The sequence below is a fragment of the Centropristis striata genome, chromosome 2, assembly GCF_030273125.1.
Source record: "Centropristis striata isolate RG_2023a ecotype Rhode Island chromosome 2, C.striata_1.0, whole genome shotgun sequence".
Taxonomy (NCBI): domain Eukaryota; kingdom Metazoa; phylum Chordata; class Actinopteri; order Perciformes; family Serranidae; genus Centropristis; species Centropristis striata.
Window position 1 is genome coordinate 34,716,151 of NC_081518.1, and position 13,110 is coordinate 34,729,260.

General features: G+C 38.9%; 1 protein-coding gene across 3 annotated transcripts in view; it reads left to right on the top strand.

The window, feature by feature from the left end:
* LOC131984741 (protein unc-13 homolog C) overlaps positions 1–12,775 on the top strand; it is a 114,579-nt gene extending 101,804 nt beyond the window's left edge. For all 3 annotated transcript variants that reach the window (XM_059349682.1, XM_059349696.1, XM_059349690.1), the window contains 5 exons: positions 391–471; positions 3,400–3,547; positions 6,722–6,814; positions 8,246–8,405; positions 11,121–12,775. In XM_059349682.1, coding sequence (XP_059205665.1) covers positions 391–471; positions 3,400–3,547; positions 6,722–6,814; positions 8,246–8,405; positions 11,121–11,406 — 768 coding nt within the window. In that variant the 3' untranslated portion in view covers positions 11,407–12,775. The remainder of the gene's footprint in view (positions 1–390; positions 472–3,399; positions 3,548–6,721; positions 6,815–8,245; positions 8,406–11,120) is intronic.
* Positions 12,776–13,110: the final 335 nt, after the last annotated feature.

The window sequence follows — 13,110 nt, forward strand, 5'->3', positions numbered from 1 at the left end:
AACATTTGTAGAAGTGTTTGTATTGCTGACTTAACTCCTTCAAAGCCACTTTTCATAAAACATTAATGCCATATTGTCAACAGTGACATAGACAAAATGGAAAACACCTGGGAAATAAGACACTTCACAGAACTTCAATTAAAATAAACAAAAACATTTCTCATAATTACAATTGATTTTTAGAACTGGTTTCAGACAGCAAGGCCCAAATTTAGGCCCTGCAGTTTTAAGTACTATAATTGGTGCCAACAGTAAATGCTTCATGTGGAGGACCGAAGGTCATTACCATTCAGCTTGTGAAACAGCTTAAAATTTAAGACATTCAAATGCGACTTGTGTTCCTGTTTTGCCAGCTGTAGAGTGTTTGACTTTATCTCATATTCCCTGCAGGAGCACGTCACTCGAGAGGAAGCCAGAAGTCTGACTCCACGACAGTGTGCAGCCATGGACCTCGTGCTTCCCACCATCAAGGTGAGTTTTATGTTGATTACACTGTTGGATGTGCGGCAAGAAACGCCTCGGTGACTAAACTTGCACTTCAGAAAAGACAGGAGAGAAACTTAAGGCATAGCAGAGCGGAGACATGCAGATGGACTTAAATGATCATTTTGTAAATCAAAGAGCCATGGCTCATGTCTTGTGCTTGGGACATCATGGCTGGATATGAAATTGGCTCCCTTTTTCTTTATTTTAGTTAAGTAGACTGTAAGAGTAGCAATGTTTATGTCCAGATACTCACATGCTTAAAAAGGTGAAGTTATAGTACAGTTATATCTCAAATTGAAAAACATATTATTTTGTTTGTGTTTGATTTTAATGTCATCAGACTGAAATGGAGAGACATATTCTTCATTGTCGCCTCACAAATTGCAAAAGACACTTGTAACAGGGAGTGGTACAAAACGTTCTAAATCTCAGCTTTTTAGATAGAACTTCTATCCCCTTGATGTTTTTTGATGAGACACAATGTAGCTGCAAGAAGATGATGCACCATAATCAAAGTGCTTTCAACTTGCATAAAAAAACGCGATGCTAGTCCAAACCCATCTGAGGAGACTCAATTAATATCCAGGAATATGGAAAGATGCCCAAAGCCTCTCAGCAAAAGAAAGTGTGAAATGCAGCGCTGTTAATTTACTGCCGTACGACTGTTTGTTGTAAAGGGATATGAGACAATTTCAAGACCTAGCCTCAGTTCTGCAGGGACAAGAGGAGAGTTATGGTGAGGTGCCACCGGGGGAACGCTGCATCATAAAGTGCAGAGAAATACTAATTGATTCTGTGGTCTCCAAGGAAACTGCTGCTGGAATTCTGTTCATCAGTATTCCAACAAGAACAGTCAATTAACGCAGATCAGTAATGCCTTAGGAGAGTTGGGCGATCAGACCCAGAAACGCTATTCAGGGTTATTTGCATTCATTTAGTCATATTGCAGACACAACAGCTTTAAACCTGTAATCTACAAAAGACAAAAATGGAAGAGGTTTGTTTATAAAGGAACCAAATATACTACTTGTAGACTAGTACATCCAAAGGTTACCCCAAAGGCACATATTGTATTAAAGAGCCAGACTTAGATGCAGGGAAGTGGATCAAGCACAGTGTGTCTACTTGAATATTGGCCATGAGTGCATAAGTGATTATTCCACTGAAAATATTTTATTCAGATTGAACTTTGAACCTGTGAAAACTAATGGATATATTCACTGGGCCATAGATGAGTGCATGTGGAGCCAGATGGCCTGCAGTCCATTTAACTGATTCCCAATAATGCATAATCTGTTCTTTTCTTTGAACTCTGACCCTCAGTGATTGTAGAAAAAAGGCAGCTGATAGAGAAGAAACAATGGAAGAAATAGGGGGTGGAGGTCATGGGGAACAAAGAAAGAAATTGAAGAAATTAGTAGAGCTATAAGGAAGAATGGAAGGAAGGTAAAGGTGGAAGTGGAAAAAAGACAAGAATGAAGATATATACTGTAGAAGGGATGGCAGTATCAGAGGCAGGGTGATATTAATATTTGTCTGTCGGGTCGGTAGCTCTTTTTGCTTGAGGCAATGCAGTATTGCAGCCCAGCAGGAATCCTGCAGGCATTTTCCAACATTAAGCAACACCTTCCCTGACCATCACACTTTAGTGTATCAGTTCATCAGTTTTTATTTGAATAAACATACAACTTCCACAACATTAAAATATCCACAATTATACACACATAAGACTGAACTCATAATTCCTTCCATAGCATATTGGTATATCCTTAATTTGGGCAACCTAGGCCATTATAACCTACATATATTTTAAGGCTCTCAGATTGTAGTTTCTGTTACAGCCACATCATTAATTACAGTAAGTAAGCCCTGGTTTCAATGTTCGAGTGACGGAAAGCAAAAGCTTTTATTTAAAAAATGTTTGCTGACGGCTACATTTGAGATAAATTACATGCAATTTCCCATTTAGTGTGTTTTTTCTTGTCTTTCTCTGGATAAACTCCACTCATGACTCAACCCCTGCATGGCAGATTATGCATAGCTCACAAGAGGCACGTGTCAGTCAAATATTGTGACTCATGATTCAGCAGTGAGGCAGAAACTGTGCCTCCTACTATGCTGAATAGGTTTCCAAGTATGGACCTGACACCAGTCAAAAAAATTACCGAGCCGCCTCTGTCGGGAGCGTCATACTATGTGTGATAAAGATAGTGTGGTTTAAAAGTCACCTTGCAGCTATATGAATTGTGTGGACCCTATCTCTGTCTACTATATCTTTTTTCTGGTTGCCTCTAGGGGTATGAGATAGTTGTGTATCAACTTTTTTAACATAGGTCACGACTACAGACCCTACACTGACTCTGCTTATACCCAAACAAATATCACTTTGTTCCTTTAAGGATAATTAAGAGTAGAGTTAGCTGAACACACAACAAGCACTAAATAATAAAGCCTATGCAGGGTTTAGAAATGTGTCTCCAAGTACTTCATCTTCACTTTTCAGCAACACCTTCTTACTTAATAAGATCTGTCTGTAGACACCCTCCCACCTTCCATGAGTGGGAGTGGTGACAGCATTTGAAAAGAAAGCAAAGCCTTGTCTGTCCTCAGCTATCAGGATTATCAGCACAAATGTGCATTAACCACCCAAGTATGTGTTTCACATTTAAATGAATGGCAATTAGCTACAAAAGTGGCAATTACTGCCGTCTCTTGTCTTGTCTCTTTTTCTGTTTGCACTGCCTTGTACAATGCACACTGTCCACATAATGCTAAGCTATTCTCTAAGTCAGATATAACCTGCAATCATATATAAACCTAAAAGAGGTTGCCATCATGTTCAAAGGTTATTCCAAATTTTCCATTCACTTTGGAAACCGCTAAAAAGCTTTTCTGTTTGTTTGTGTTTTTCAGCAATACTTCCACGCCGGAGGAAATGGGCTGAAGAAAACCTTCCTTGAGAAGAGCCCTGACATGAAGTCCCTCAAATATGCTCTCAGCCTTTACACTCAACCTACAGATGCCTTGATCAAGAAATATATATGCACCCAAACCTCTCAAGGTAATGAGCTCGCCAAGGTCAGGCTCAATTAGGTTTCAGTTCAGGGAGTGGAGTTGCCTCAGCCATCAAATGATGAAAAACTTTCAGGTTAAGAGCTGTGCTCTGTGGCCATAAGAAAGTGTCTCATGTGGGTGGCTTCAGATTAAAAGAAAGATGCTATAAAGGCAAAAAAATGCAAGCATGACAAAGTGATGCTACAGTAAAAATCCTTAGATGGTGAAAGTGGCTCGAAAGGTGCGAAAAAAAGCTCACATTGCAGACACTATTGTACCATAGTACTTTCACACTTTCTTGAGACACTAGTTACTAAACATATTCTAATTAAACTTGATAAACTCTGGTAGTGAAATTCAGAATGTGTTCCGTTGCAGCAAACTGTTTAAATGAAAAGGAAAGTCTTCTTACCACCGAATCACTGGCTGCAGCTATTGGTATTTAGAATTGATTGAAAATAATGTGACTCTGGTCCCTGGCTCATTTTAACCTCCACATAGTTCTGCTTTCCCATCAGTCTTACCTTCCTTTACATTACAGTGTGTGCGTTCTGAGGAACTCTGTGTCACTTTATTTTCTTTAGTCTTATGTGTTCAGTGGACATTGCAGTGATTGCATGTGTCCCATCAGTTTTTACATCCTTTATCTCTTTCACTGTATATATATAAATAAATAAATGTATAAAAAAAGGTTTTCAGTGGCAATTTCAGCCCATACCCTAAGGGGGTCTAATGCTCCCATGCTCCAATGCATCTCTCTCTCATTAGAAACATATATAAGCACTGCCATGACCAATGCATATAATAAAAAACATATACACTGTAAATGTATAAACTCCCTCTTGTGTGTCCTCTCCGACCCACTTTCATGTGTTGTTGTCACATTCATCTGTCTCTATGTGGGACTTTTTTCTCTGTCTGTAACAAGGCAGAAATACCTTCAGGTGTCCAGAGAGATTCGAGTGGGAATTCAGCCCAGTGGGGCGTTGAAGCTTAAAGCTCCTGGTTGCCTCAGTGTGCTCAGCCTTGCAGAACGCTGCATAGGCAGGCAGCAGAAAACAGAATGGCAATGGAAAAAGAAAAAAGCTTGTCAGCCCGGCAACCATCAAGCCCGACCAGCGTTCTCGCTCTCACTGGCTGGCAGATGGGCATAGACGCACAGTGTTTCACTGTGTGCTATTTTTGAGATTGCTCGATGTGTTTCTCCTCTGAGTTGACACCATGCTGTCGCTCTTTGTCTTAGGTGCACTAATGTGATGCCTATAAGTGGAGTTAGTGAGGTGGTAGATGGACATTAGGTCAGTAAACAGTGTGGAGATGTGCTGATGCTTGATGAAGCACAGTGGACACTGATTCATTAATCACCAACCCCTGTGCTCTGACACATTTAGACCATGTCATGCTCGAGTCTATTCCTGTCAAGTGTGCGCTTGGAAGCATACAAGTGTCTTACTGTTTGTTAGGAAGAGGGCTGAAGTTTTATAGCGGCTCTAAGCTACAATACAGTAGTAACAAAAGTTAATCTTCTTTCTTCAAACCACATCTTTCTTCAAATGGTAATTTTATAGAAATTAATCTTCTATTGCCACTTTGTGTGTATTGAGAAGTGGTGGAAGAAGTATTCAGATCCCTTACTTAAATAAATGTACTAATATCACACTGCAGTATCAAAAGTACAAATGCTCATTATGCAGAATGGACCCACCCAGATTGTTATATATTTTTGTTCCAAATATATTATTGTATTATTGTTTTTGATGCATTATATTCATTGTATTTTTTCATTTTAAATCTTGACCTGAAAAGTAACTAGTATCTAAGCTGGCAGCTAAATGTAGTTTAAATTTACCTCTAAAATGCAGAAGTAGAAGTATAAAAATACACATGTGGAAATACTCAAGTTAAAGTACATCAAAATTATACCTAAGTACAGTATTTGAGTAAATTTGTTACATTCCCCCCTGGTGTAAAGAGTAGCATCTTGGTTATTCAACAGCAAAATATGTCAAATTCAGTGAATTAAACTGTAACTCTGCAACAATTATTACCTACAATTCCCCCTTCTTATCTGTTAACTTCTTTATTTTTCCTCAATCTGCTGACCCTCCTCACTTTGTATTTGATTATTTTAGCCCATAACTGAAGTAAATGTGCTGTGGCATTGCTCCGTTAATTTCCCACTAGTCCAGGGCTTAATTGTGCAGCAGTGATGTTTTTGTGCACCCCCCACAGCCTCTCAGGGCATCATTACAATAAATCAGGGGGCTTGTTTCTTCATTACCAGCTATAATGGGCACTGCATGTTTGGCACATATTGATTAGCTATTGGATCAACGTGTCCCTTCATCAGCCGCATCGGCACTTGCCTTCCAGTGTTCAACATCTGTTTGTCCCGGGCCAGATGAAACAGGAGGCAGGAAACTCAGCACCAGGCAGAGTGAGACACATGGTCAGCAATCAGTTTTAATTGTTTACTGGCAGCAACACGTCCCTGTGTGATTGAAACCGTAATGCTGATTTAACCGTGCAGGTAGTGATGCCCGAAAGGGTATTTCCTCCTTTGCACTCTGTTTACCCTCCATACCTCCTTTCTCATACATTGTTTTGCTTTCACTTCCACTTTAATTGTTTGTATGCATTTGAATCCAATGTTTTGTTTGTTTTTGTATCGAGTAGAACAGAACGATGATTTCATTGTGTATAATGTGACTTATTTAGTGCATTCCTTCACACCATCTGCCTCCTCCATGGCCTTCAAACCAGGCAGATTATTTCATGTTCCTTTCCTTTTTTCTTCTTCTTCGTCTTGTAGTTCTTGTTCAGCCTCAAGCTAAAGGAAACCCTGCCTGTGCTTGCTACTGGGCTGCCATAGGGCTGAAATCAAGTCTGCTCCCCTACAATTTTCCTTGGGTTTAGTGTTTTAGCTCTGACACACAGTGAGGTGTTTATACACCACATTTTGGATCAATTTCTGAAAACCTCACCTACGATTAAAAGCTGCACCCACAGTTTTGGATCCTGTCCTTTCATCCTCTCTCTCTCTCTCTCTCTCTCTTATTTCTGTTTCCTGATCTCTCTATTTCTTGCCCTAGCTTCCTCTCCCTCTGCCACTCCTCCATTCTCTCTGTTTTTCATTATGCCTCTTTCCAATTCTCCTGTTGTTGTTCTGGTGTGTGTCCAGGTCAGTCATCCAACGGATCCGTGGGGGAGGTGTCGATGCAAGTGAATCTCATCTCTCACCCTGGCACTGGAGAGCACAAAGTCAGCGTGAAGGGTGAGCTTTTTCCTTTCCTGAGACAGGCTTTCTGTCATTTCTGTTCGAATGTATTCACACCTGAAAAGGATCAAAACTAGCCACGGACCGCTCATGGTGGTAATCTCATTTGTGCAACAATGCTGCTGGGCCATGATCAGCCATTGTTCATTCTCGGGTTAGAGATAGAAAATAAGGACATTTTTTAAACATCTGAAAGATTGCATGTGGCATAATTAAAGTCATTATACAATAAACAGAAAACCATAAGCACAGCCATGGGTTGTACTATAGGTTTCTTTCCTATTCTTACAGAGGCTATTAAAAGTCACTTGTGATTTATAGATCTTAAATGTGTTTGAGCCTTGCTGGCAGCATGGCTTTTCCTCTTATACCACCAACAGGTTGGACAGTCACTTCTCCGATCAAATATATGGACATCTGATTGATGTATTGGCAGAACTTTTTATATAGATATTCAGAGGATGAATCCTAATGACTTTGGTGATGCTTTTGTGTCATTTATAACCAAAAACCTGCAAATTAAATGACATTCCCATCAGCCTCTGCTGTATTTTGTGCTTATTGCTAATTAGCAAGTCTTAGCTTGCTAACAGACTAAACATGTTAAACAAAAGCATTTAGCTTCACAGAGGCAGAGCTGCTAGTGTGTGCCTTGCGTCAGACTCCTCACTGACTGGCAGTATATACATGTATGATACAAAAACAAATATGTGCATTTACACATTCCGATTCCAACTCCATTATGCACTTACAATTACTTTTATCTGGTCAAACTAATATCATTCATTTTTCATGCTGTGTTCTGTGTTCATATCTTAATGAGTGGGAGAAAAATATACAAATGCAGATCCAGATTTCCTACACATTTTACTGTCCATTTCTATAATTACACACTTGTTGATTTGTGATTCCTAAATGTCAGTAACAAAACTCGGCCTGATCACCCCTACAGCTGCAATGATTACTGTTCCAACTCCTGAAGTAGCACCATATGCACTGCAGCTGGCAATCAGCTATAATCAGCCGGCAGCAGTAACACAACAACATGATTGCCAGTTTGGTTACCATGGCAATCATATATGGATGCTTCTATTATTACAGGAAGAAGAGATGCAGTGACGCTTTTGTATTAATTTTCTACATTTCCCAGAATAACCTCTGGCAACCACCACAAAATAAATGAACAAATATATCAGTGCCTGTCTCCTTTATGGAGTATTAAATAAATACGTTTTCGCAGTTTGACTCATGGGCACTGACATCTAAAGATGTTTACCATTAATGTTCCAGATAAGTGTACATGCTTTTGAAAAAGATGAATACAGCAATATATTCAAACAGCATTACTGTTTAAGGTGCATTTTTCTTTACTTTATCTTTAATGATATCTGCAGTGTTGCTGATCATTGCTTTCTCTGTATTTCCCAGTGGTTGCAGTGAACAACCTCATCTGGCAAACCAATGCCATGTTCCGGCCGTTTGTGGAGGTGAACGCCGTGGGACCACACCTGGCTGACAAGAAGCGCAAATTCAGCACCAAGACCAAGAATAACAATTGGTCACCAAAGTACAATGAAACATTCCAATAGTGAGTAATTGTGCTTCATTCCCATTAGTTACAGAGGTGGAGGGAACAGGGAGCAATGCTGAGGTGGTTTTTTTAAGCTTATACTATATTACTGTTATTATTGCTGCAGCATTCTGTACATTATATGCTGTCTTCTGGTGCTTTAAACTAGTATTCAGTATGCTGTCTGCCTCCAGAAACCCATTTACCATAATACCTGTAACACCTTTGTGCCAGTCCTTCAAAATGTTCAAAGCAGTGAATAGAAAGCAGCTGCTTTAACAGCTCTTCTCCTCATTGCATAGAAACTGTTGTAGGAAGTCAAGTGTCTTCTATAGAAATCTACAGGCTTGTCCCCTCTTCGACACTGTAACTGTGAGCTGAGCCCACAAAAGTCACTGAGCTAAAGTGATCTTAGAGTGAGTTGTAGCAACACGAGTGTGATCAGTGCAGGCTCAGAGCTGGTGGCGTATAGATTTACTCCTGCCATTGTCATTTGAATTTTAAGGAGCCGATAAAGTTGCCGGGGATAATTAGAAAACAACCTTAAACAGAAAGGTGGCTCAGAATAATGGCTCATTTGAATAGAAACATTAATTTCACTTGCAAAACAAAACAGAATTGTTTCATCACAGCCACAAATATAATAAGGCAGCTTTCTGCTGTGGAATAGCCACCCAGCCACAGTCTCTTACTGACACATTATATTCAGCTGAGAACAAAGCCAAATGTCAGTGTCCAAAAAGCAATTGGTGTGTACTCATGTACAATTCTTCAATATGACACTTTTCATTAGGTTTGTACAATAATAAAAAAGTAAATTATAGTCAACTTACAATTTACTTGACAGTTTCTGAACTGTCATAGGGTTCTACATTTCTATTATCCATGTAGGGTAAAAAAAAAAATTGCAGTGGAGAACCACAGTATTGTGAAATATGGCTCCGGACTAACTTTTCCACTAGTAAAGCAGCTGGAAATTTGAGGAGCACCAGCACAAAATTTAGAAGTAGGTCTTAAACTGGCCAAAATTAATCAGTGCTTTAAAAAATAAACAAAACTAAATACCAACTGGTGAAGTAAGCCAGATGTCCTGAAGGGATCCCTCACACTTTCGTCAGTCATTGAGCCGCGGGCCATAAAAAAATAATAATCCCAAAATAACATTGGTTGCACAAGGCTTATAGTGAAGGGATTTAAAAGAGTCAAGCCCCCCCAGCTGACAGTTGGTGTCCTCAGGATTTTATCTTTATCTTATCCATACTCTTATCGGCCCAGTTCTTTGTCATTACTATTGCAGGTTCTTTTTTATTACCAAAGCATTTTTTTTTCGTTTGAAATTATCTTAAAATAAAAGAATACATTCAGAACAAGATTATAATTGATTTAAATCTTAAAGTATTGTTTCTAGATCAGCAGTAGTGTTTATATCAGAAAATTCATCACATACACTCCATTATATCTAACTGGATTCAAATCTAAAATGTCAATAAAATGAATCTTTCTGACATCAAAATACTGAGTAATGTTTAGAGAAACAAGAACAAAGACATCAGTCAGAATCTTTCCTTTATTGTGTCCTCCAGATGCTGATGCAGAGCGTTCTCATGTCAGGTCGTTAGCCTGTGTGAGATGCACTGGGTTGGAACCACTGGTACTGCTGCTGGCTACTTTGTCTCAGCCAGTGTTGGGGAAAGTTACTTTACTAAGTTATTCTCCCAAAAAGTAAAGTTTAAATGCGTTTTAAATATGACGTTTGGTGTGTTGTCTTATATATGTTTATATTGTAAAGAAATACCCACACTCAACTCTTATCGAAAGAAAACAGATAAATAAACACATTAAATTGAAGATGTTTTGCTTTCCATATTCACCATACAAACCATGACCACAACATAAAAAAATGTTGTCTTATCGGCCACAATGTAAAGTGCACATCGCTGAATTCAGTTAACTCTGTTAAAGTTACACATTATATCTGATGATTGTCCACTTCATTTACACCTATGCTAGTTTTGCCAGCGCCCACCACAGCAGTGAGTAAGGAGAAGCATTCCATCAATCCCTGCGCATGAGCATGAGACTACAGACCTATCTTTAACCCTTTACTGGGCAAAGAACCATATTTGGTATCTTCAGCTGACATCCGGTGTCCCCAATAGAGTCCCCATGCCTCGCCATGAGGTCATAGAACCACATGGATTTCTCCAGTTAATCAGTGAAGATCAGGCTACGTCACAGATAGTGGTACCATCGTATCTGACCAATCAGTATAATAATAATAATAACAATAATAATAATAATAACTCAGTTGACCCTAATTTGCAACATTAAAAATTAAATTAAAACAAAATTAAAACATTTTCAAAAAAAAGTCACAAATGTAAAAGTCTTGAAATGTCCTCTATAACACTTTAGGGTTAGTATTTTATTGAGTGCCCCATAAAGGGTTAATGAACAAAATCAACAAAAATGGCCTTAACATAGTAACGACTAACTTGTGACGCGTTACCTCCAAAACTGGTCTCAGCCAGCATTCATGACAAGCTAATATAGTAAGGCTATACAATTCAATTCCACAAGTTGCACCAGTGCTCCTAGTTTTAAAATTGGGTTGGACTGTCTCTAAAAATGTTTGCAGTCTCGAGCCTTGAAAAAACAATACTTTTTTGCTTCATGTGAACATATTTGAACTGTTGAGTCTGACCTCTGATCTCTCCATGTCGTTTTTCGCAGTGTTCTCAGTAATGAACATGGTCCAGAAGCCTACGAGCTGCACGTCTCGGTAAAGGACTACTGCTTCGCACGCGAAGATCGTATTATCGGCATGACGGTCATCCAGCTGAGGGAGCTGGCAGACAAGGGCAGCTGCTCCGCAAACTACCCCCTGGTGAAGAGCGTCTCTATGGACGAAACTGGCCTCACCATCATGAGGATACTCTCTCAAAGGACCAATGACGAGGTGGCCAAAGAGTTTGTGCGTCTCAAGACAGACACACGCTCAGCAGAGGAAGTGTCATAATGTGAAGCAAAAATGCAGTATTAAAAGAGTGGTGTTGTCTTAAGTGAAAGATAAAGAGAAATGTGAAGGAGAAAGAGCAGTAGCAACAGATGTTCTTTCTTGATAGAAGCTGGAGAATGAGGTTGTCCAAAGAGAAGTCCAGGAGGCCCAACTGTGGGCGAGGCAGCAAGACAGTGAGAGAGAAAGAGAGAGAGAGAGTTGTGTTTGTTTGTTTGTTTTTGTGCATGTGCGTAAAACATCTGTTGGAATGTTCATTTTAAAACTACAGTATGTACAAGTGTTTACTTACCGTATGCTTACTATTAAGTACTATATTCTACGAGTTATGTTAACAAGACATGAAATACCTTTTGTACAACATTTAGTCTTTTTGAACAGAGATTTGTTCCAATAAAGTGCCAAACCAGTGGAAAAACAAACAAACCAACGTATATGAATTATGGTGAACTTAGTATGTTTGAAATTTGCTCGATTATTTTGTCCGGTGTAAGTCAGTTTCTGACAGTGTGGCGTTTTGATTGTTGCAAAGTCTTTCATTTTGCACCCTCGTTTTTTGGCTTCACGTTCTTCCACACAGCACTGTTGTGCATGTCCTCTTCTCGGTCATGTCTCTCCCATGATTCCACAGTGACCACCGAGCAGGGTCCTGTCCCCTTGCCTTCAAACTGTTTGTATTTTAAGTCGACCTGAAAATAGACCATGTTTTTTTAAATGGCGATGACTGCTATGTAAACCTTCATAGGTGTTTGTAATTTTATAACCATGACAACAATGACGACAGCCTCCAGTGCTAACAGTCTTAGCAGAAAGGATGGAAATGTTTTTTTTCTTCTTTGGCTTTTTGTTCTTTGTTTTTGGCCATCAGCTTCCAGCCTTTCTGAATGACCACTGTGAACATGAGCTTTGGAAGGCAAGCTTACATGACATTGCTAACAGTTTGATATTATTGTTTCATATTTTTCCGATAACTTTGTTCCTGATAAACTGCCAAAGTTATATAAAATATTTGTACAAAAGCAATCCATTACATGTATGAAGATAAATATGTACATGTGATCTATTACTTTTTCAATGCTTAATATTTGATTATTGATAGGGTGGTACTAAGATTTTATTTTTTTTTATTTCCTGTGAAGCTGTTAACCAATATGAAAGTTGCACATGTTACTTTACACATAAGTTATATCAGCTTCTGTCATTGGAATTATTTTTCTTCATAAAGGAAAGAGTCTAACATTTGGTAAATATGCAACATTCCTATGTATTGCACTGATGGCGAATTGTATGTCATGTAAATATATTTAGTGAGATATTGTACAAAAGTCTACTTTTCTTCAATGTGCATAAAGTATGTGCAAATGTGTTAAAACATCTGGGTCATTTTGAACGATTGTCCAGTAAGCATCCCTTTAACACATAGTACCAGTGTGTTTACCATCAGGTTTTTTTAATGACTGAAGCTTCAGGTGACTTTTGAAAGTAATTAGAAGTACCCAACTTCTATTTATACAAACTCATTGCACCTGATTTTTTGCATTGTGTGTTGACAATTTCAATAGAAAAAGGAAAGAAATCACTCACAGTTTTGACAAGGTTTGCATGCAAGTTTGCCATCTGAAATAGCTTCAGTAGCTATACATAAGGGCAGATGTGGTCAGATGCATCCAAAGTGGCTGTCTCAGAGCAAATCCAAAACCAATCGAT